A 24,861-nucleotide genomic window follows, 5' to 3' on the forward strand; every position below is an offset into this window, starting at 1 on the left:
ACCTCTGGTCTAGTCAGTTTATCCAGGTCCCATCTCCTTAAATTCCCACCTTTTTGCAGTTTCTTCAGTTTTAATCTACAGTTCGTAACCAACAGATTGTGGTCAGAGTCCACATTTGCCCCTGGAAATGTCTTACAATTTAAAACCTGGTTCCTAAATCTCTGTCTTACCATTATATAATCTATCTGAAACCTTCTAGTATCTCCAGGCATCTTCCATGTATACAACCTTCTTTTATGATTCTTGAACCAAGTGTTAGCTATGATTAAGTTATGCTCTGTGCAAAATTCTACCAGATGGCTTCCTCTTTCATTTCTTACCGCCAATCCATATTCACCTACTATGTTTCCTTCTCTCCCTTTTCCTACTCTCGAATTCCAGTCACCCATGACTATTAAATTTTCGTCTCCCTTCACTACCTGAATAATTTCTTTTATCTCATCATACATTACATAAATTTCTTCATCATGTGCTGAACTAGTTGGCATATAAACTGGTACTACTGTAGTAGGTGTGGGCTTCGTGTCTATCTTGGCCACAATAATGCGTTCACTATGCTGTTTGTAGTACCTTACTCGCACTCCTATTTTTTTATTCATTATTAAACTTACTCCTGCATTACCCCTATTTGATTTTGTATTTATAACCCTGTAATCACCTGACCAAAAGTCTTGTTCCTCCTGCCACCGAACTTCACTAATTCCCACTATATCTAACTTCAACGTATCCATTTCCCATTTTAAATTTTCTAACCTACCTGCCCGATTAAGGGATCTGACATTCCACGCTCCGATCCATAAAACGCCAGTTTTCTTACTCCTTATAACGACGTCCTCCTGAGTAGTCCCTGCCCGGAGATCCGAATGGGGGTCTATTTTACCTGTGGAATATTTTACCCAAGAGGACGCCATCATCATTTAACCATACAGTAAATCTGCATGCCCTCAGAAAAATTACGGCTATAGTTTCCCCTTGCTTTCAGCCATTCGCAGTACCAGCACAGCAAGGCCATTTTGTTTAGCGTTACAAGGCCAGATCAGTCAATCATCCAGACTATTGCCCCTGCAACTACTGAAAAGGCTGCTGCCCATCTTCAGGAACCACACATTTGTCTGGCCTCTCAACAGATACCCCTGCATCGCGGTTGCACCTACGGTACAGCCATCTTTATCGCTGAGCCACGCAAGCCTTCCCCACCAACGGCAAGGTCCATGGTTCATGGGGTAATCCAATGAATTAAGGGCCCAAAGCACTGGCGTCGATTTGCAGCATCTTGTGTTTGAATATTATGAATTACCTCGAAAGGAATGGTCTGTTGGCACAGACAGTATAGATTCAGAAAATATCATTATTGTGCAACACATCTATCTCTTTATTTGCTCAAAAGAAGAAGAACCATGAACCTTGCTGTTGGTGGGGAGGCTTGCGTGCCTCAGCGATACAGACAGCCATACCGCAGCTGCAACCACAACCACAACGGAGGGGTATCTGTTGAGTGGCCAGACAAACGTGTGGTTCCTGAAGAGGGGCAGCAGCCTTTTCAGTAGTTGCAGGGGCAACAGTCTGCATGATTGACTGATCTGGCCTTGTAACACTAACCAAAACGGCCTTGCTGTGCTGGAACTGCGAACGGCTGAAAGCTAGGGGAAACTACAGCAGGTAGGGCAGGTAGGTTAGAAAATTTAAAAAGGGAAATGGATAGGTTAAAGTTAGATATAGTGGGAATTAGTGAAGTTCGGTGGCAGGAAGAACAAGACTTTTGGTCAGGTGATTACAGGGTTATAAATACAAAATCAAATAGGGGTAATGCAGGAGTAGGTTTAATAATGAATAAAAAAATAGGAGTGCGGGTTAGCTACTACAAACAGCATAGTGAACGCATTATTGTGGCCAAGATAGACACAAAGCCCATGCCTACTACAGTAGTACAAGTTTATATGCCAACTAGCTCTGCAGATGATGAAGAAATTGATGAAATGTATGACGAGATAAAAGAAATTATTCAGGTAGTGAAAGGAGACGAAAATTTAATAGTCATGGGTGACTGGAATTCGTCAGTAGGAAAAGGGAGAGAAGGAAACATAGTAGGTGAATATGGATTGGGGGGAAGAAATGAAAGAGGAAGCCGCCTTGTAGAATTTTGCACAGAGCATAACTTAATCATAGCTAACACTTGGTTCAAGAATCATGAAAGGAGGCTGTATACATGGAAGAAGCCTGGAGATACTGACAGGTTTCAGATAGATTATATAATGGTAAGACAGAGATTTAGGAACCAGGTTTTAAATTGTAAGACATTTCCTGGGGCAGATGTGGATTCTGACCACAATCTATTGGCTATGAACTGCAGATTGAAACTGAAGAAACTGCAAAAAGGTGGGAATTTAAGGAGATGGGACCTGGATAAACTGAAAGAACCAGAGGTTGTAGCGAGTTTCAGGGAGAGCATAAGGGAACAATTGACAGGAATGGGGGAAAGAAATACAGTAGAAGAAGAATGGGTAGCTCTGAGGGATGAAGTGGTGAAGGCAGCAGACGAACAAGTAGGTAAAAAGATGAGGGCTAATAGAAATCCTTGGGTAACAGAAGAAATATTGAATTTAATTGATGAAAGGAGAAAATATAAAAATGCAGTAAATGAAGCAGGCAAAAAGGAATACAAACGACTCAAAAATGAAATCGACAGGAAGTGCAAAATGGCTAAGCAGGGATGGCTAGAGGACAAATGTAAGGATGTAGAGGCTTGTCTCACTAGGGGTAAGATAGATACTGCCTACAGGAAAATTAAAGAGACCTTTGGAGAGAAGAGAACCACTTGTATGAATATAAAGAGCTCAGATGGCAACCCAGTTCTAAGCAAAGAAGGGAAAGCAGATAGGTGGAAGGAGTATATAGAGGGTTTATACAAGGGCGATGTACTTGAGGACAATATTATGGAAATGGAAGAGGATGTAGATGAAGACGAAATGGGAGATAAGATACTGCGTGAAGAGTTTGACAGAGCACTGAAAGACCTTAGTCAAAACAAAGCCCCGGGAGTAGACAACATTCCATTAGAACTACTGATGGCCTCAGGAGAGCCAGTCATGACAAAACTCTACCATCTGGTGAGCACGATGTATGAGACAGGCGAAATACCCTCAGACTTCAAGAAGAATATAATAATTCCAATCCCAAAGAAAGCAGGTGTTGACAGATGTGAAAATTACCGAACTATCAGTTTAATAAGTCACAGCTGCAAAATACTAACGCGAGTTCTTTACAGACGAATGGAAAAACTGGTAGAAGCTGACCTCGGGGAGGATCAGTTTGGATTCCGTAGAAATATTGGAACACGTGAGGCAATACTGACCTTACGACTTATCTTGGAAGAAAGATTAAGAAAAGGCAAACCTACGTTTCTAGCATTTGTAGACTTAGAGAAAGCTTTTGACAATGTTGACTGGAATACTCTCTTTCAAATTCTGAAGGTGGCAGGGGTAAAATACAGGGAGCGAAAGGCTATTTACAATTTGTACAGAAACCAGATGGCAGTTATAAGAGTCGAGGGGCATGAAAGGGAAGCAGTGGTTGGAAAAGGAGTGAGACAGGGTTGTAGCCTGTCCCTGATGTTATTCAATCTGTATATTGAGCAAGCAGTAAAGGAAACAAAAGAAAAATTCGGAGTAGGTATTAAAATTCATGGAGAAGAAGTAAAAACTTTGAGGTTCGCCGATGATATTGTAATTCTGTCAGAGTCAGCAAAGGACTTGGAAGAGCAGTTGAACGGAATGGACAGTGTCTTGAAAGGAGGATATAAGATGAACATCAACAAAAGCAAAACGAGGATAATGGAATGTAGTCAAATTAAGTCGGGTGATGCTGAGGGAATTAGATTAGGAAATGAGACACTTAAAGTAGTAAAGGAGTTTTGCTATTTAGGGAGTAAAATAACCGATGATGGTCGAAGTAGAGAGGATATAAAATGTAGACTGGCAATGGCAGGGAAAGCGTTTCTCAAGAAGAGAAATTTGTTAACATCGAATATAGATTTAGGTGTCAGGAAGTCGTTTCAAAAAGTATTTGTATGGAGTGTAGCCATGTATGGAAGTGAGACATGCACGATAACTAGTTTGGACAAGAAGAGAATAGAAGCTTTCGAAATGTGGTGCTACAGAAGAATGCTGAAGATAAGGTGGGTAGATCACGTAACTAATGAGGAGGTATTGAATAGGATTGGGGAGAAGAGAAGTTTGTGGCACAACTTGACTAGAAGAAGGGATCGGTTGGTAGGACATGTTCTGAGGCATCGAGGGATCACAAATTTAGCGTTGGAGGGCAGCGTGCAGGGTAAAAATCGTAGAGGGAGACCAAGAGATCAATACACTAAGCAGATTCAGAAGGATGTAGGTTGCAGTAGGTACTGGGAGATGAAGAAGCTTGCACAGGATAGAGTAGCATGGAGAGCTGCATCAAACCAGTCTCAGGACTGAAGACCACAACAACAACAACAACAATTTTTCCGAGGGCATGCAGCTTTACTGTATAGTTAAATGATGATGGCGTCCTCTTGGGTAAAATATTCCGGAGGTAAAATAGTCCCCCCTTCCGATCTCCGGGCGGGGACTACTCAGGAGGACGTCGTTATCAGGAGAATGAAAACTGGAGTTCTACGGATTGGAGCGTGGAATGTCAGATCCCTTAATCGAGCAGGTAGGTTAGAAAATTTAAAAAGGGAAATGGATAGGTTAAAGTTAGATATAGTATGAATTAGTGAAGTTTGGTGGCAGGAGGAACAAGACTTTTGGCCATGCAAATACAGGGCTATAAATACAAAATCAAATAGGGGTAATGCAGGAGTCGGTTTAATAATGAATAAAAAAATAGGAGTGTGGGTAAGCTGCTACAAACAGCATAGTGAACGCATTATTGTGGCCAAGATAGACATGAAGCCCATGCCTACTACAGTAGCACAAGTTTATTTGCCAACTAGCTCTAAAGATGACGAAGAAATTGAAGAAATATATGATGAAATTAAAGAAATTATTCAGATAGTGAAGGGAGACGAAAATTTAATAGTCATGGGTGACTGGAATTGGGTAGTACAAAAAGGGAGAGAAGGAAACATAGTAGGTGAATATGGATTGGGGGGAAGAAATGAAAGAGGAAGCCGCCTTGTAGAATTTTACAACTTTATCATAGCTAACACTTGGTTCAAGAATCATAAAAGAAGATTGTATACATGGAAGATGCCTGGAGATACTAGAAGGTTTCAGATAGATTATATAATGGTAAGACAGAGATTTAGGAACCAGGTTTTAAATTGTAAGACATTTCCAAATGCAGATGTGGACTCTGACCACAATCTATTGGTCATGAACTGTAGATTAAAACTGAAGAAACTGCAAAAAGGTGGGAATTTAAGGAGATGGGACCTGGATAAACTGACTAAACCAGAGGTTGTACAGAGTTTCAGGGAGAGCATACGGGAACAATTGACAGGAATGGGGGAAAGAAATAGGGTAGAAGAAGAATGGGTAGCTCTGAGGGATGAAGTAGTGAAGGCAGCAGTGGATCACGTAGGTAAAAAGATGAAGGCTAGTAGAAATCCTTGGGTAACAGAAGAAGTATTGAATTTAATTGACGAAAGGAGAAAATTTAAAAATGCAGTAAATGAAGCAGGCAAAAATAAATACAAACGTCTCAAAAATGAGATCGACAGGAAGTGCAAAATGGCTAAGCAGGGATGGCTAGAGGACAAATGTAAGGATGTAGAGGGTTATCTCACTAGGGGTAAGATAGATACTGCCTACAGGAAAATTAGAGAGACCTTTGGAGAAAAGAGAACCACTTGTATGAATATAAAGAGCTCAGATGGCAACCCAGTTCTAAGCAAAGAAGGAAAAGCAGAAGGGTGGAAGGAGTATATAGAGGGTCTATACAAGGGTGATGTACTTGAGGACAATATTATGGAAATGGAATAGGATCTAAACGAAGATGAAATGGGAGATACGATACTGTGTGAAGAGTTTGACAGAGCACTGAAAGACCTGAGTCAAAACAAGGCCCCGGGAGTAGACAATATTCTATTAGAACTACTGACGGCCTTGGGAGAGCCAATCCTGACGAAACTCTACTATCTGGTGAGCAAGATGTATGTGACATGCGAAATACCCTCTTCAAGAAGAATATAATAATTCCAATCCCAAAGAAAGCAGGTGCTGACAGATGTGAAAATTGCCGAACAATCAGTTTAATAAGTCACGGATGCAAAATACTAACACGAATTCTTTACAGACCAATGGAAAAACTGGTAGAAGCTGACCTCGGGGATGATCAGTTTGGATTCCGTAGAAATATTGGAACACGTGAGACAATACTGACCCTACGACTTATCTTAGAAGCTAGATTAAGAAAAAGCAAACCTGCGTTTCGAGCATTTGTAGACTTAGAGAAAGCTTTTGACAGTGTTGAATGGAATACTCTCTTTCAAATTCTGAAGGTGGCAGGGGTAAAATATAGGGAGCGAAAGGCTATTTACAATTTGTACATCAACCAGATGGCAGGTTATAAGAGTCGAGGGGCATGAAGGGGAAGCAGTGGTTGGGAAGGGAGTAAGACAGGGTTGTAGCCTCTCCCCGATGTTATTCAATCTGTATATTGAGCAAGCAGTAAAGGAAACAAAAGAAAAATTCGGAGTAGTATTAAAATCCATGGAGAAGAAATAAAAACTTTGAGGTTCGCCGATGACATTGTAATTCTGTCAGAGACAGCAAAGGACTTGGAAGAGCAGTTGAACGGAATGGACAGTGTCTTGAAAGGAGGATATAAGATGAACATCAACAAAAGCAAAACGAGGATAATGGAATGTAGTCGAATTAAATCGGGTGATGCTGAGGGAATTAGATTAGGAATGAGACACTTAAAGTAGTAAAGGAGTTTTGCTATTTGGGGAGCAAAATAACTGATGATGGTCGAAGTAGAGAGGATATAAAATGTAGACTGGCAATGGCAAAGAAAGCGTTTCTGAAGAAGAGAAATTTTTTAACATTGAGTATAGATTTAAGTGTCAGGAAGTCGTTTCTGAAAGTAGTTGTATGGAGTGTTGTCATGTATGGAAGTGAAGCATGGACGATAACAAGTTTGGACAAGAAGAGAATAGAAGCTTTCGAAATGTGGTGCTACAGAAGAATGCTGAAGATTAGATGAGTAGATCACATAACTAATGAGGAGGTATTGAATAGGATTGGGGAGAAGAGAAGTTTGTGGCACAACTTGACTAGAAGAAGAGGTCGGTTGGTAGGTCATATTCTGAGGCATCAAGGGATCACCAATTTAGTACTGGAAGGCAGCGTGGAGGGTAAAAATTGTAGAGGGAGACCAAGAGATGAATACACTAAACAGATTCAGAAGGAATCAGGTTGCAGTAGGTACTGGGAGATGAAGAAGCTTGCACAGGATAGAGTAACATGGAGAGCTGCATCAAACCAGTCTCAGGACTGAAGACCACAACAACAACAACAACGAGTGTTATTGATAGGGGATCTCAAATTGATTCCACATTTCCTGATTTACAGAAGGCTTTTGACAGTGTTTCTCAGAAGAGACTCTGGTCAGAATGTATTTCTGTCACTTCATCTGTGTGACTGTATTTGTGGTTTCCTGTTTGATAAGTCACAGTACGAAAATTGAGTAACACGTATCTGGTATTCCCCAAAGAAGTGTTACACGCCCTCTGCTGTTGATAAGCTTCATAAACAGTGTAGGAGACAATGTGAGCAGTCCTCTTAAATTGTTTACAGATGATGCTGTCTCCAGAAGATCAAAATCAATTGCAAAATGACTGAGACACGATATCTTTGTGGTGCAAAAAGTGACAATTGTGTCTGCATAAGGAAGTGTGGGAGGTCATGCCAGTGAGTAAGAAAAGAAATCCGTTAAATTTTGGCTGCATGATAAATCACACAAATCTAAATTCTCTCAATTCAGCTGAATAGGTAGGAATTATGATTACAAACAAATTGGAATGAAGAGACTGTGTGCACTGAACTTGAGCATCTTCTACTAAAGTAATTCTGTGCAGCATGTTATCACTGACATCGAAAAAGTCTAAAGAAGGGCAGCTTGTTTTGTATTATCACAAAATAGGGCAGAGAGTGTCATGGGTATGATGCGCGAGTTGAAGTGGAAATCATTAAAACAAAGGCAAAGGTATTTTTTGCTGTGGCGAGATATTTTGTTGAACTTTCAGGCACCAACTTTTTTCTCTGAATATAAAAATATTCTGTTGACACCCAATGACATAGGGAGAAATTACCATTGTAATAAAATAAGAGAAATCAGAGCATGTGCAGAAAGATATAAGTGTTCATTTTTCCAATATGCTGTTAGTGGAATGGTAGAGAAATAGTCTAAAGGTGGCTCGAAGAACCATCTGCCAGGCACTTAAGTGTGAATTGCAGAGTAGTGGTGTAGATGTAATTACTTATGGATAACATTGGTCTGGACTTCTGAATTTGCTGTTTTATGAATGTCTGTGGTTACGTAGTGTCACCTCACAGAACAATAATTGCTTTAGCTGACAGCTTCTATTCTGCTAATGCCTCACTCATGCCCTTATGTCCTGTTACTGAGATACATCATCATTTCTTCTCTCAGTGAAAGTGAGCACTGTGGTTGTCACTCTTTAAAAATGTGCAGTCTGTAATTACTGATTATAAACTTAGATTCATAATGTTTTCTAAAATAAATATCTGCATTCAAGGACATACCAGTTATCTATTTTTACATAGGATTTAATTGGAATAATTTGTTTCTTTAGGTTTTGAGTATTACTGTTGCGCGGAAAGACGATGGTATGTCACTTGCTCCACAAGCTCATGTTGCATGGTATGGATCATCTACCTCATCTTTAATGCCTTGTGATCAGCTTAGTCCATTCTTAGAAACATTCAAGGTATGTATGCTATTTTGTACATGTAGTTATTTTTCAGTAAGAAGGTAGATAAGAACTCAGTTTATTTATGTGTGTGTGTGTGTGTGTTTTTTTTCCCTCCTACATCTAGACACGATACAATAAGAAAAAACGTGGTCCTTACAAGGAAGCAATTAGACAAGCAACATGTGAAGCGAGAAGGGAAGAACAACCAATGTTAGCAGTAACGTCGTCTCCTCGAGAAGTTAATGTTGTCTCATAGTCATTTTAAGATAAATGTCCTTGGTAATGTTACCTGTGATTGTACTTCGTATTTGCCTTTGACTAAGATTTGCAGGGGTTTATTGTATTTAAATGTAAATAATTTCATATTTATTTTAGAAATTTACCCTGTGAGTAACACCAGTATGAACACTTCTCAGTTCTTAGTCATCACATTAAATGTGAACATTTGCTTTGTTGTAAGAAAGATATTCATGTATAATTTGTATGTACATATAAAAATCTATTCTGTACATACATTTAAGAAAAATATGACACATAAGAGATGCATGTTGCCGATATGAATACATATAAATGTAATTAGAACAGTACATTTGAAAGTTACTGTTCTTACTATATTACATATTTTTACAGACTTTTTTTTGTAAAAAAAGTGATTTGCATATATGGCAAAATAAGGAATTCTAAGAGCAATTATTAATAAAATGTTAACTATTTTATATCAATATAGCACAAATTTCACACCAAACAAGCAATTTACGGATGCCAATGTAAATGAATATAGTGCCTATCTTTGCAAGATATTTGCTTTGTTGTCTACAGAAACAGAAAAACATTTATAAAACTGACTGAAAATATAGTGTAGAGTGGCTGTGTGTAACCACTGCCATGTGAATAGAAGTAAGTAACATGGAATACTTAACTGAAAGATAGGTTTTTATTCTGATATTGAAACAATTGAAATTACATTCCACATAGTTAAGTGTCATTTTTTGTGATATTCCACACTTAAAAGTCAGTGCAATAATATAAAGCATTTGTGATATTTTCATAATTTCAACTTTTGTACCAAAATAATCTTTGTAATATGTAATGTGCATCATGTCTTTTGAAATAAGCATTTTGTTGTTTTTTGTTTTGCCATGTTTAAAAAATTGATGAATACATGTCAGCCATTGTATCCCTGATACTACAGTGGGAACATGAATGACAATGATCTGTTTAGACACTCTTCTTCCAGTATCCCATGCATTTATGAGTATGCACTGTAATTACTTTCATTGAGGGCACAGAAGTTAAATGGACCACCAAAAGTGTTGCTTGTTTTAAAATGTTTAAGTTTCCATAGATATTTCTCAAAACTAATATCAACAGCTCTGATGTAAATTATATGCCCATCTTTTGTTAAAAATAGATCTGGTTTTAATTGTAAGGGTTTGAAGGAACAGCAGTAATTCAAACTTTTTAGATATTTACTCTGGAGCTGTAGTGCAGGAAGCATTAAACAATCACATGTCAATTGGAGCAGTTTCAATGGATTTTTTTTTATGCAAAGGAATTATGCAATCATTTCTTAAGCTATGGTTCGTCATTACGCACAGATTGTCCTTTGCCTACAAGTTACTGTACTGTTATACTCTTTAACAAGTTGTGAAATACATTTTAAACAATGGAAACTCCAGCTGGAATATCAAGAATGTAAGGAAGAGACAGATTGCTTCTTACTGCAAACATGACATGTTAAGTTCCAGACAGGCACAACTAAAAGATACTTACACGTTACCATATTTTATGGACTATAAGACACACCTTAATTTTTAAGCAATTTTTAAATAGCTTTTTGACCATTTTTTGTAGTAGATTGCAAAGACAGGCTTAAAAAAATTCTTAGTTTATAAAACTAAACTGACCTTTAAAATCTCTGAAAATCGTCACCTGATCGTTCTTCTTCCTCTTCATCATCGTCATTGTTCTCTTCATGTATAAGATGGTCTTCACTGCCACCAAGAGCATTGCTGATGCTGCATTTCTTGAAAGATTTAACAATAATGTCTTCTCTCACTGTAGACCTTGATTGTTTTATCCACTAACACACTTGTTTGATTGTAGGTCATGTTGAAGCTCCCTTCGGCGTGAATTCTTGTTGAGTTTCATCCATCGTCCGTTTGTTCCATTCTTTTCTCACACACACTTTAAATGGTTTATTTATAGAGACATTAAGAGGTTGCAGTTGTGAAGTAAGTCCTCCTGGAATAACAGCAAGCTCTATATTTCCCTTTCTCAATTTCTTTCTCTTTCACATAATACTTCAAATGACTGCTAAACTGATATAGCAAAGAAGAGAACTCTTTCCATACAGCTCCTTTCCTTCTCTCCCACACACTCTTAACCCATAATTTCATACCAGCCTTATCCATCCAACCCTTATCTTGTACGAGGGCAGTTCAATAAGTAATGCAACACATTTTTTTTCTGAAACAGGGGTTGTTTTATTCAGCATTGAAATACATCAGGTTATTCCCCAATCTTTTAGCTACACAACACTATTTTTCAACGTAATCTCCATTCAATGCTACGGCCTTACGCCACCTTGAAATGAGGGCCTGTATGCCTGCACGGTACCATTCCACTGGTCGATGTCGGAGCCAACGTCGTACTGCATCAATAACGTCTTCATCATCCGCGTAGTGCGTCCCACGGATTGCGTCCTTCATTGGGCCAAACATATGGAAATCCGACGGTGCGAGATCGGGGCTGTAGGGTGCATGAGGAAGAACAGTCCACTGAAGTTTTGTGAGCTCCTCTCGTGTGCGAAGACTTGTGTGAGGTCTTGCGTTGTCATGAAGAAGGAGAAGTTCGTTCAGATTTTTGTGCCTATGAACACGCTGAAGTCGTTTCTTCAATTTCTGAAGAGTAGCACAATACACTTCAGAGTTGATCGTTTGACCATGGGGAAGGACATCGAACAGAATAACCCCTTCAGCGTCCCAGAAGACTGTAACCATGACTTTACCGGCTGAAGGTGTGGCTTTAAACTTTTTCTTGGTAGGGGAGTGGGTGTGGTGCCACTCCATTGATTGCCGTTTTGTTTCAGGTTCGAAGTGATGAACCCATGTTTCATCGCCTGTAACAATCTTTGACAAGAAATTGTCACCCTCAGCCACATGACGAGCAAGCAATTCCGCACAGATGGTTCTCCTTTGCTCTTTATGGTGTTCGGTTAGACAACGAGGGACCCAGCGGGAACAAACCTTTGAATATCCCAACTGGTGAACAATTGTGACAGCACTACCAACAGAGATGTCAAGTTGAGCACTGAGTTGTTTGATGGTGATCCGTCGATCATCTCGAACGAGTGTGTTCGCACGCTCCGCCATTGCAGGAGTCACAGCTGTGCACGGCCGGCCCGCACGCGGGAGATCAGACAGTCTTGCTTGACCTTGCGGCGATGATGACACACGCTTTGCCCAACGACTCACTGTGCTTTTGTCCACTGCCTGATCACCGTAGACATTCTGCAAGCGCCTATGAATATCTGAGATGCCCTGGTTTTCCGCCAAAAGAAACTCGATCACTGCCCGTTGTTTGCAACGCACATCCGTTACAGACGCCATTTTAACAGCTCCGTACAGCGCTGCCACCTGTCGGAAGTCAATGAAACTATACGAGACGAAGCGGGAATGTTTGAAAATATTCCACAAGAAATTTCCGGTTTTTTCAACCAAAATTGGCCGAGAAAAAAAATGTGTTGCATTACTTATTGAACTGCCCTCGTATGTGAACAATACCTGGAAAAGGACATCAGTATAGTGTATTTTTTCAATTCCACTTGTTTACATAGTTACAGTTTTAGCACCTTTCATGGCAACAATTCTGTTACTTGGCAATTGAATTGTTAGGGGGGTTCCATCCTTTTTTGCCATTTGGCTTAGTTCCACACTGATTTTCTTTCAGTATTGAATAATAAAGTGATGGAGAGAGAATATTTTCTCTCCATACTCTTGTGACACTTTCTGAGATATTTTGGTTTTAGCTCATATGCTAAGTCCATGCTGCTTCATAAACCCGTAGCCCAACCAACTCCATCCTTAATATCTGTTAAGTTCCACTGTAGCTAGCTTACAAGTGTGTATTTGAATCGTTTTTGTGTTAATTCCAGTGCCCCATTTTGAGAGTGTTCTTGAATCCATTTCAATGAGTCATCTTCTAGTTTTGGCCATTTTGCATTCAGTCCTCTATTTGCACACTTAGCAGAAAGAATGGGAATGTCAAAGTACACACAGCGATTTTCACTTTTGTTGATGTTTTCCTATTTTTCCATTAGAAATTACGAATTTCATATTCATTTACATTCTGACCAAGTTTATATTATGACTATGACATTAGACATGTGGCTAAGTTTAGTATATAATTGCAGTCTGTACAGAATAACCATAGTTGAGACTTTACAAGGAATGGTGTTTAGGCTTGATTCTCAGAATTCAGTATCTTAGTATCAATATAGTAGTTTTGAAAAGGTGTAACCATACAGACATATTTGATTCTTTTTTAAAAACATGGAAGGATTGGAACGCTATTATAATTTCACTGTTTTTATATACAAAGATATACTTTTTTTTTTAATGCTTGATTGATTGAGCTAGTCACCAATTCGGAAAGTAATGTCCATTTGGTTATTAAGAACATATGTAATGAATATAGCTATCAGAACAAATTCTCAACAGCAGAGCATTTAAATATAATGGTGGGAAAACTTGTCTCTATTATCCTTGTAGAAATCAATTGCCAGTTATCTTAACCATGATTCAGCAGCATCACTAAGCTCTTCAGTATTTCAAAAATGCTGTGGCAGTAGCAGCTATTTCATGTGGGAAGAGGTAATTATTACTGGGAAGCAAATCTGAGCTGTACAAAAGATGAACAAACAGCTCACATTTGAAATGGGTCAAGTTGTTTAAAATTTTTGTGACTGTGTGTGGCTAGAGTTTTAGTGCAACCAAACCATGACAGAACTCAAACCCCATAACAAAAGTAAAGAGGATATAAAATACAAACTCCCAAAAGCAGGAAAGCTATTCTGAATAAGAAATAAGTTAATTTAAGTTTTAAAAATTCTCTTCTAAAACTTTTTCTCGAGTAAAATTTTATATGCATATGAAACACTGACAATAAACAGTACAGGCCAGAATGAAAGCGGTTGAAATATGGTGTCTCAGAATGCTGAGTTATCAGATGAGATAATTTTCATTAAGGAAGGTGGGGGAGAGAGAGAAGAATTTGGACACAATGTGAGTAATAAAAGAAGGGATAGGTGAATATGATACATAGGAGCTGCATCAAACTAGTCTTAACAATCAAAAACAAACAAAGCAACATCAGAAGTTTTGTGAAAGGACGAAGACCCGACAGCATTAAAATCATGTCATGAGTTTCGTAGCAGAGGTATAAAGCAAGTAGTAAATTTTGGTGTAGACTATTGTAAAGGAGAAAAATTAACAACAGTATTACAGAAATTTTAAGATTTGTAAGTGATTGTAATGAGTACGTAGCACTAAACTAAGTATGATACACAAAAGACAATCTATTTGTCCTTTAAACATTATTGTAGAGGGAAACAAATAGAAAATGGGCTTGACAAGAAGCAAATTTAACTAAAATGGGCTTGATTGTATATCATTAAACCACTAAGTTAGTTTTGATGTGTCTTGCAGGCTGGTGGGCTTGTGGCATTTTCCTTTTATTCTTTAACCTGTGCACATTTTATAAAGATGACAATTTCATACACCATGCAGAATCATTCTTTTGTAAGCCAGACTGACAGTTTTTGGAACTGTTGCATATACTGTTCTCATTATAATACTTGCTGTAGTACTGCAAATAATGAACATTTGATGCAACTTTTACTCATGCAACAGGCCATTTTCCTTTACTACCACCATCCTGCAGTTATGGTTTTTAAGCAACATACTGTCATTGTCTTGGTATTCACAAATGCATATCATTGCATGACTACAGCTAACGATGCTTTCCAATGCTTATTCATATCTTTTTTACATTTCAAATGATTTGAAGATGTTTGCTGATAGCCCCGAAACTAGTTATCATACTTTAATAATTGCAATAGGAAATTTGCAGTTCAAGCATTAAAAGTTTCTTACTGTAAAAAGATTTTATTGAATAAAACCAACTTAGGTTGGTCAGATACTTGATTTTATCAGTTAAGGTGGCACAGTAACAACAGAGAGAGAATTGTAGAAGCATTATGAGACTTGGTGGTGTTTCAAAATAAATGATTAACCCTCTAAATGGGCATTGTGGATATATCCATCTGTGGTCTGCTCATTCTCAATGGGTTCAGCAAATATATCTATCTGTTGTATTCTGTAGCTTGTAGCTAATGGGAATGCTATTAGTTAATGCATTCTCTACTAAATGGTGCCGCTTGTCAGTCAGTATAGTGTATTCCCAGTCAAATACTTATCTATTTTGCACTGTTAGCAGTATGTTTTTACTAGATGGCAAAAAAAAGAGCCATTTGTTTAATTCAGAAATAGAATGGTTGTTTTTAGAAAGTGATGACGACTTGATGACACAACACTGCAACAGATGCCATAAAATGTTTTTGTGCTATTTAGTTTAGCTCAACAGCAGTTTTTGTTCACTGATAAGAGTGGCATAAATGTGCCACTAATACAGGCTGATCTGATAATTTTTTTTTATATTTATTTTGAAGTTGACTGTGCAAAACAGTAACTGGTCAGACAAACTTATAAGCACATCAGTACATAGCTTCTTATTCCAATTTAACTGCATGATCTTGGGTTTCCTGCTGACAATACACAACAGGTGATAACTTGAAGATACTGATTGGAATATTCATGCTTCAAGAAATTTTGCACGAGCCAGAATGCAAACTGTACTTCTCGAAGAGGAAGTCATTTGACACATCATTCTTTAAGAAACCTGTTGTTGTTGCTGTTGTGGGGTCTTTGATCCGAAGACTGGTTTCATGCAGCTCTCCATGCTACTCTATCCTGTGCAAACCTCATCATCTCCAAGGAACTACTGCAACCTACATCCCTCTTAATCTGATTACTGTATTCATCTCTTGGTCTTCCTCTACAATTTTTACCTCACACCCTTCCCTCCAGTACTAAATTGGTGATCCCTTGCTGTCTCAGAATGTGTCCTAGTAACCGATCCCTTCTTTTGATGATGTTGCACCACAAATTTCTCTTTTCCTCAATGCTATTCAGTATCTCCTTATTAGTTACTAATCTAACCTTCAGCATTCTTCTGTAGCACCACATTTCAAAAGCTTCTATTCTCTTCGTGTCTAAACTATTTATCGTCCATGTTTCACTTCCATACATGGCTACACTCCATGCAAATACTTTCAGAAAGGACTTCCTGATACTTAAGTGTATACTTGCATTTTATATCCTCTCTACTTCGACCATCATCAGTTATTTTGCTTGACAAATAGCTAAACTTATTTTACTACTTTAAGTGTCTCATTTCCTAATCTAATTCCATCAGTATCACCTGATTTAAATCAACTACATTCCATTGTCCTTGTTTTTATTTTGTTGAAAGTTTTTATTTCTTCTCCCTGGATTTTAATTAGGAAACTTATGAATGAAAAAAAGGTTTCATCTTTTGTTGAAATTCCTCCACTTTGCAGAAGTCCATCATATGATCCCTTAGGTAATGTAAGCAGAAAACTATTCGAATTTCAGCCAGTTATGGAACATCTGAAGTGCAGATTCAGGTCTGTTAATACAATGCAAAAGGACATTACGGTTGGTGAAGCTCTTCTGATCTGGAAAGGACATATTAAAAGGAGGCAGCTTATTTCCACAAAGCATAGCAGATATGGTAGCAGAATTTATGAACTGTGTGAAAGCTGTTCTGGAAAAGATTTCATTACTTATACTGGTAAGGACACAAATTATGATAGTCATTATCCTGAAGAGAAAATAACTTCTTGAATTGTTTTGAAGCTTGCTCATGATTTCTGTGGAAAGAGATATTATATATATCTTGACAACTGGTCCAGTAGTCCAGATGTGATTCACGGATAATGTTGCTACAATGTAGCAAAATGTAAAGGAGCTCTTTGACTTTGTAAAAAATGAAAAACTGGAGAACACAGACAGGCAGAAGACATCAAAATACAAAGGCAGTCATTATACCAAAGTGAACTCTGTGCTGGTTCCTTAACATTGCATACCCATTGTGGAAAAGTGGTTAAGGGGATGTCAACCACATCTTTTTTGGATGCATGAACTGATGCAGGGCTACAAGCCACCGCCTACAACGTTTGGTCACCATTGGTTGCGGTTTGTATGTATTGCCATACTGCTCTAGTTGAAAGACTTGAGAATATATTACCCTTTTCTGGAAGAGCAGGTTAACTTTTAATCTAATTCTATTTCAATTATGTTTATTCTGATGTCTTAAACCTTGTCTGTACAATGACGGCTGTATGAGTCTTGCTTGGATGCCAAAATAAAAAAAAAGACATGATGATGGACAATGTGTCTATGATGATACATTTTGACAAGTAAATTCAAGGAAGGGCATTGTGCAAAAGCCACGAGTTGTCAATAAGAATATGGAATTTTTCGATTGGAGCATTTCTCATCAGAAGATTTTTCTCTCTGTGTTCACCTCCACCCCGACCACAATGGAAAATACTTCTTTCCTGACTGGTGGTATGCGTACCAAGTCTGGTTGTCTCTGAATTTTTTTGTGAAACCTTAAAGCTTTTTTAATGATACAGGCATTATTAACATTCCACATCTACTTATTTATTTCTCAACGTAGTCACCCAGGTGATAACATATTTCTTCATAGGTGTTTTTTAAGTTCTGGAAACAGATGAAAAATCTGATAGCGCTAAGTTGGGACAGTATGTAGGATGATCAGTGACAATGAACCCATGGCACTTGATTGTTGCAGATGTCACGGCGCTCATGTGTGGTCTGGCATTATCGTGCTCAAGACACTGCACTGTTACACACTACAATTTAGAGCCCTCTAGTGGCACAGGGTTTCTACTTGTATCGCATAGTGGGAAAGTTAACAGAGTAAGGTGCACAACATGTTAATACCTCAACTGGTATTGAGAACAGAATAAAAAGTTCAGAAGGCTCACTTTTCACCATGCCCTTGCACATATATCCACATTTATAATATAATTATATAGATAGATTTCACACTTAATGCATACCTTCTGTTCAGATTGGAATTCTTGATAAATCTTGGAGAACAGTTGACTGTTTACTCTCCACAGCAAGCGTCATCCATTGGTCTCCCACCTCAAACACCAAATGCAACTAGTCTTACAGCCAGGCATTTTCCGGACAAAGAAGAAAAGACCAACAACCTGGTTTGCATTATGCATGAGAAGAGCTCTTTGAATAGACATGTGTTGATGGAGTACTGAAAGTGAAAATCCCCTCTGTGTAGCACCATGTTTTAAAATATTTCACACAAAAAATAACCTGCAGTTATGTGGAAATATAACATCCTCTTCTTCGACATATATTCTATTAGATACCAGTGCACTTCAGTTTGGTTGGGTTAGGTTATGTCCTTTCTGAAACCAACAAAGAAACATTCTAATAAGTGAGGAGGCTCATGGTGTGACTGTGCCAGTCGGCATTATGGGAAACTACCCGCTGAGGCAGAGTAACAGATGAAAAATACTCATTTAATACAGAGGGGTCCAAAAAAATGTATCCACTGTTTAAAAGCCCATAATTTGCAAACTAATTGACAGAGTTGTCTCACTTTTGGTGAAAGTGTACTCTACACCACCTCTACGGCCTATCCATCTTCCTGGTGCCCTAACACGATTTTGGTAGTGGGCTGGGGCACCATCTTGTTGAAAGTAAACTCTTCCGTCTCCATACAAGTCTTGGATGGCAGGTAAAATGGATGTCTGAAGGTTCTGAAGGTACACGTCACCGGTAACTGTGCCGTCAAAGAAGAATGGCCCAATCAGGCCCCAGTAAGACAACCCACACCATACATTTACTCCTGCCAAATTCACAGCTTTGTCTACATGGACGTTGAGATTTTTGGCAACCCAGTAGATGCAATTGTGGCAATTTCCTGTACCACTGAGTTTGAACTGTGCCTCATCAGACCACACAATCATCTCTGCAAACTCTTCCGGGGGTCGTCCTCGTTCATTGTGTGTAGCAATCGTGGGATGTAGCACTTCCACTTTGCCGTCTTCAAAATTCGCCAAACACTTGAGCAACTCACTCCAGTTTCACGGGCACACTGTCTCACAGACATCTGAGATTGCCGTTAAACCTCATTAACGTTTTCGTACTTAAAATACGACTTCAAAACTAACTTCCTTTCATCGAGTGTAAGCCTTGCGCCAGCCATGTTTACTCGAGTAACTAGGTGCAACTAAGAACGAAACACTGACTATCTGGCGACTTTCATCTGACAAAACAAAACAACGCAATACAACAATCGTGTGGCGACTGCCGGAACTACAAACTATTACACTACCAAAGATGAGACAACTCCGTCAATTAGTTTGCCAGTTACGGACTTTTAAACTGGATACATTTTTTTGGACCCCTCTGCATACTGACTGCCATGAGGCTGCTGCTGGCCACTGTAGAGGTTGATGCCCAAAGTCATGGGCATGCCTCCCAGTGGCCACATACTACACTATGTTTCTTACAGTATAAAGTGCAATAATTAATATTACTTGATTGAGTTTAAGCTGGTGTACAGGAAATAGGGTACATCTTGTTCAGGGTTTGAACTTTGTTTTTTTGCAGTTGTACACACCATCGAAACATGTACTGTACCAAACACAAAGGAGTGTGTGGATGCTGATGGGCATGAAGGGTCAGACATAAACCTCTGCTGAGTCCGTCAGTGGCCTCGCAGTTGTCGAGGCATTTGAGGGCTAAATCTGAAGCAAAATAATACAAAAGAAACCTGCGATATTATTTACAGCTGAAACTGGAACAATATTTCTTTTCTGTACTGTACAAAATATTCATTAAAATTATTGTCTACCATATAGGAAAAAGAAATTGGATTTAAAATCAAGGGAAAGAAGCAAGCTGGCTTAAGAAGTGGATAAAATGGAGCAACAAATAAGAACTACCAATTTTTGGCTAGGATACATGTATCCTGAAAAAAAACTTTTGACCTATTTTCAATTAAATGTGCACTAACACCCCTAAACAAACAAAATGTTGATTCCATCTATGTTAGTATGCTAAAGAATATACAGGAAGGTCACAAATAGCCAGAAACACTTGAAAGGGTGTTGCAGGGCACATTGTGCTGAGAAATAATTGTTTAAACACTACATTGTGCTCTTCGCAGCGTGCAAATTGAAGTGGCCCACCAGCTACAGTCAGTGTCACTTGTTCTCATAATGTTGACGGTAGTGCACAAGACAGGTGAGCCTTTGGCTCGGGTTCTATTCTTACTACTATCCCATACACAGTTCTCGTATTACTCTCTTGTTCAGTTTTAGGAAACCAAACAAAACACACATTTGGTGGCACTGTCTCTGGCGGCCAACTTGAATTTGCACTCTCAAGCCTGACTGGCTACCTTCAGTGCTAATTAACACAGAAATGGCACAATGTATCTATTTTTCCCTTAACAATTATTTAATAATAATAATAATAATAATAATAATAATGGTTTATTTGTCCATAATAACTTTTACAGTCATGGACATAGTCACTCAGTACATACATGAACAATAATAATAGTAATTTCCAAGCATAGCCATACTCAAACACCCTTATAAGCTTCTCAAACTGTTTCTGACCATCCTGTATATGTAAAACCTATAGCTTCCATTATATTATGTCAGGATAGTAGAAAACTTTCAACTGAATGAGACTGGAAAAGGAACTTCCACTAAAATTTTTCCAGTAATCCTAGGGCCTCGGCTATGATGCAAGCGTTGACTAGCAGGCAGTAGAGCGGCGCCACTCGTGTTTATGTTTACATTGAATTAAATGGAAATACGGGGCGGCCTACTTGCATAAGCACGAGCGGCAGGGCGAAACATGTTTTCGCTTGACCTCCATTGCTCATCCTGGACATTAATTTTCACTTACCACTCGAGAGTCTTTTGCAGTTGTTTAGAAGCTCTTGTGCAGCACATATAACTGAAAGGAGAAAACTGACAGACCTCAAGTGTAAGAATTTGATCTGGGAAGTGCAATCCAGACCATGTTTGTGGAATGACAGCTGTACTAATTTCAAAAATAATGTTGTGATAAACAAACTGCGGGAAAAATAGAAAATGCAATAAACCTGTCAGATAAGGTTAATTGTTAAAATAACAATCAATTTCATACAAATGTTTTCATCTGCTAATTAAACATTGTTTTATTATTACCTACCAGAAGTGGACAAGATATACTTCAGCTAGTAACCAGTAAAAATATGGTCACGTAGCAGAAGGTGTAATTAGATGAATGACGAACACTAACTTCACTTAACAAAGGTAGGTTCAGCATTTGCACGTACAAGAGCACAGAGTGAACTGCCTCCGGCCAGAACACATACAGTATATATACAGCTACAGAACATTCCAGGACAATGATTCTTGACATTTGTGGATACCTCTAGAATGTATCTGAACCAAATATAGAAATTAAAATTGTACAGTCCAGGTGAGTTTTGAACCCATGACCTTACATTCAACAGTTTCGTATCATAACCACTACACCATGGAGCTACTCACCTTGTTCTGTGACATCACTCCCTCCTTAAGAGAACAGCGTCTCTGTGTTGCGTCGTCCTATTCCGGGAACGAGTCATTGGTCCTGCACACTCCAACTCCTGATGACTGATTCTCCCCCTGGCGGTAATCTAATTGGAACTTCTTTTGCCGCTACGTTCTTCGTCACCTTTCCGCTTGTTGCCTGTCACTGGAGCTTTGAATTTACCCTGGGTTGCAGGATCCTTACAGGTCTTCATTCAAAGGAAGTGGACTGTATCTCTGATCTTTTGTTATCTTGTGTTGGGGTCGAAATCTTCAACTTCACAAGTAACATCAGAAAACTGTCTTACAACCTTATAAGGTCCAAAGTAGCGCCTGAGGAGCTACTCAGATAGACAAACCTTCTGAACAGGAGTGAAGATCCAGACGAGGTCACCAGGCTGGTAGACAACAGGGCAGTTGCTCGTGTCATACCTTCAGCAATCGTTTTCTTGAGCCTGCAGTGTTCAGATTCGAGCTAACTGCCGAGCTTCCTCAGCTATGGTTTGGCTGATGTAGTCGTTGTCCACGTCATATGGATGTAACAGAAACACAGTGTCCATCGGCGTAGTTGCCTCCTGCCCATGCACCAGGAAAAACTGCGTAAATCCTGTGGTGTCTTGTCTGGCAGTGTTGTAGGCAAACGCCACGAAAGGTAGCACCTCATCCCAGTTGCTCTGTTCAACATTGATAGCATGTCGGCCAAGGTCTTATTAAGGCATTCAGTAGGCCCATAAGTTTGTGGATGGTATGTAGTCGTCATGTGATGAGTAATGTTTCACTGGCGGTTTATCTCTGTCTCAAGATTCAATTGAAAACTTTTCCCTCGATCCATAATTAACGACCTTGGGGCACCGTGTTTTAATACAATGGCGAATTTGGCTATCTCGGATGTTTCGGCTGTTTTCAAGGCTTTTGCAATGGCATAGCATATCAGATAATCAGTACAAACAATAATCCATCTATCGCCACTAGCAGATGTTGGAAATCGTCCGACGAGGTCAATCCCAACATGCTGGAAAGGCGTTGGTACGAGTCGGCCAGGTGGTTTCTGAGAAACTGCCTTTCTCCTCTGGCACTCTTGACAGTGCGACACATAGTGACAGACACTCCGAAATAATCCTGGCCAGAAAAGTCTCTTGTGGATTCTATCGTATGTCTTGATAAATCCTACATGTCCGGCCTCAGGCGTGTCATGGAATTTCTGTAGAACATCTAAGTGCATTTGCTTAGGAATCACTGGCAGCCACCTCTTTCCAAATGGATCAAAGTTTTTCTTGCAAAGTAATCCATTAATTACCTTAAATTGTCCTTTCATATCCTCTGACCGATTTAAGGCAAGCATAATTTGAGATATCGTGGTGTCCTCCTCCTGCTCAGCAGAGAGATCCTGGAGTGCAGTTAGACAGTCAGCATTTTGGTGTTTTCTTCCACTTTTGTGCACTATGGTAATGTCATACTCTTGAAGATGTAATACCCCCCTGGCAAGCCGTCCTGTTGGATCCTTAAGACCTGTCAACCAACAAAGTAAATGATTGTCTGTAACAACTGTGAATGGCCTTCCATAGAGATACTGTCGAAATTTGTACATGGCCCAGATCACAGCAAGACATTCTCTTTCTGTAGTTGAGTAGTTCCTCTCGGATTTTGTAAGTGTCCTACAAGCATAGGCTATGACCTTCTCTTTTCCATCCGAAATTTGCTCCAGAACAGCACCAATCCCATACCCGCTCTCATCTGTGTGTAGTTTTGTATGTGCTCTCTCATTATACAGACCAAGTAAGGGTCAGTCGTCGGAGCTTTTTGCAGCACATCGAAAGAATCTTGTTGAGCACCACCCCAGATAAATTTAGAATCAGCTTCTAACAACTCTTGGAGTGGCCTGGCTTTGATGACAAAAGTTTTTGATAAAATGACGGTAATAAGAACATAATCCGAGGAAGCTTCTCAAATCTCTAAGACTTTTAGGAATAGGAAATTCTGTTATAGATCTCACCTTTTCTGGGTCTGGCCGCACACCTTCGTTTGACACAAGGTGTCCAAGTATTTTAACTTCTTTTGCTCCAAAGAGTCACTTTCTTGGATTAAGTTTCAGACTGGCTTTTTGTAGACACTTATGAATGGCGCTCAGTCTTTTTATATGTTCATCAAATGTTTCTGAGAACACTATAATGTCATCTAAATAACAAAGACACATCGTCGACTTCAGGTGCCTTAGAAGAATATCCATCATCCGTTCAAAAGTTGCTGGTGCATTACACAAACCAAATGGAATTACCTTAAACTCATACAGGTCCTCAGGAGTATGAATGCAGTTCTCTCACAATCAGCCTAATCTACTTCAATTTGCCAGTATCCTGAGTACATGTCCATGGCTGAGAAAAACTTAGCCCCCTTCAGACAATCTAGTGTATTGTCAGTTCGTGGAAGAGGGTAAACATCCTTTTTAGTTATCTTGTTAAGCTTCCTCTAATCAACACAAAAGTGCCAATTGCCATTCTTCTTCCTGATGAGGACCCATGGTGACAACCATGGGCTCTGCGAAGGCTGAAAGATGTCATTCTTCATCATTTTCTCTACCTTGTCATGTATTATTCGACATTCCACTGCTGACACACGGTATGCTCTCTGGCTTATTGGTTGATGGTCTCCAGTGCTAATCCGGTGCTTCACCATCGATTTGTCTAATTTGCTCTTCACCTGTGGATTGAAGCATTCAGAGAACTCTTGAAGAATGGCAAGTAGCTTCTTCTGTTGTTCCTTACTGAGATCTGGTGATAGTCGAGCTAAAAGATCTTGTCTCATAGTGGTAGTGCCCACAGACTGGACATGGGAGGTTTCTATGATGAGCAGCTGTTCTTCAATTAACGGCTCAGCGTTTGCTACGCACATGCGTCTAGGAAGGATCTGCAGTTCTCGGCAACAGTTAACTATCCACAATTCACCGTATCTGTTCTTAAACGAGACGACAGAGGCTGGGATGACCAAGTTATTCTTCAGTGGTATGCTTCTCTTACATTCCACTACAAGATCCATGGGTTGATGCATGGCATTACACGTGACAGTTACCTTTCTAGCACTGACTGCAGGAATGATCACTTCATCCAGCACACAGTCTCCACACATTCGGATGCACATCTCCCTGTCCACAGTATGTCATCTCATCTAA

At 39.2% G+C, this 24,861-nt stretch overlaps 1 protein-coding gene across 1 annotated transcript in view; it reads left to right on the plus strand.

Annotated features, from left to right (window-relative positions):
- LOC126260150 (PWWP domain-containing protein 2B-like) overlaps nt 1-10,415 on the plus strand; it is a 219,297-nt gene extending 208,882 nt beyond the window's left edge. Inside the window, exons 5-6 of the mRNA XM_049957404.1 lie at nt 8,801-8,935; nt 9,045-10,415. Coding sequence (XP_049813361.1) covers nt 8,801-8,935; nt 9,045-9,176 — 267 coding nt within the window. The 3' untranslated portion in view covers nt 9,177-10,415. The remainder of the gene's footprint in view (nt 1-8,800; nt 8,936-9,044) is intronic.
- The last annotated feature ends 14,446 nt before the right edge of the window (nt 10,416-24,861 follow it).

This window comes from Schistocerca nitens, chromosome 5, assembly GCF_023898315.1.
Source record: "Schistocerca nitens isolate TAMUIC-IGC-003100 chromosome 5, iqSchNite1.1, whole genome shotgun sequence".
Taxonomy (NCBI): Eukaryota; Metazoa; Arthropoda; class Insecta; order Orthoptera; family Acrididae; genus Schistocerca; species Schistocerca nitens.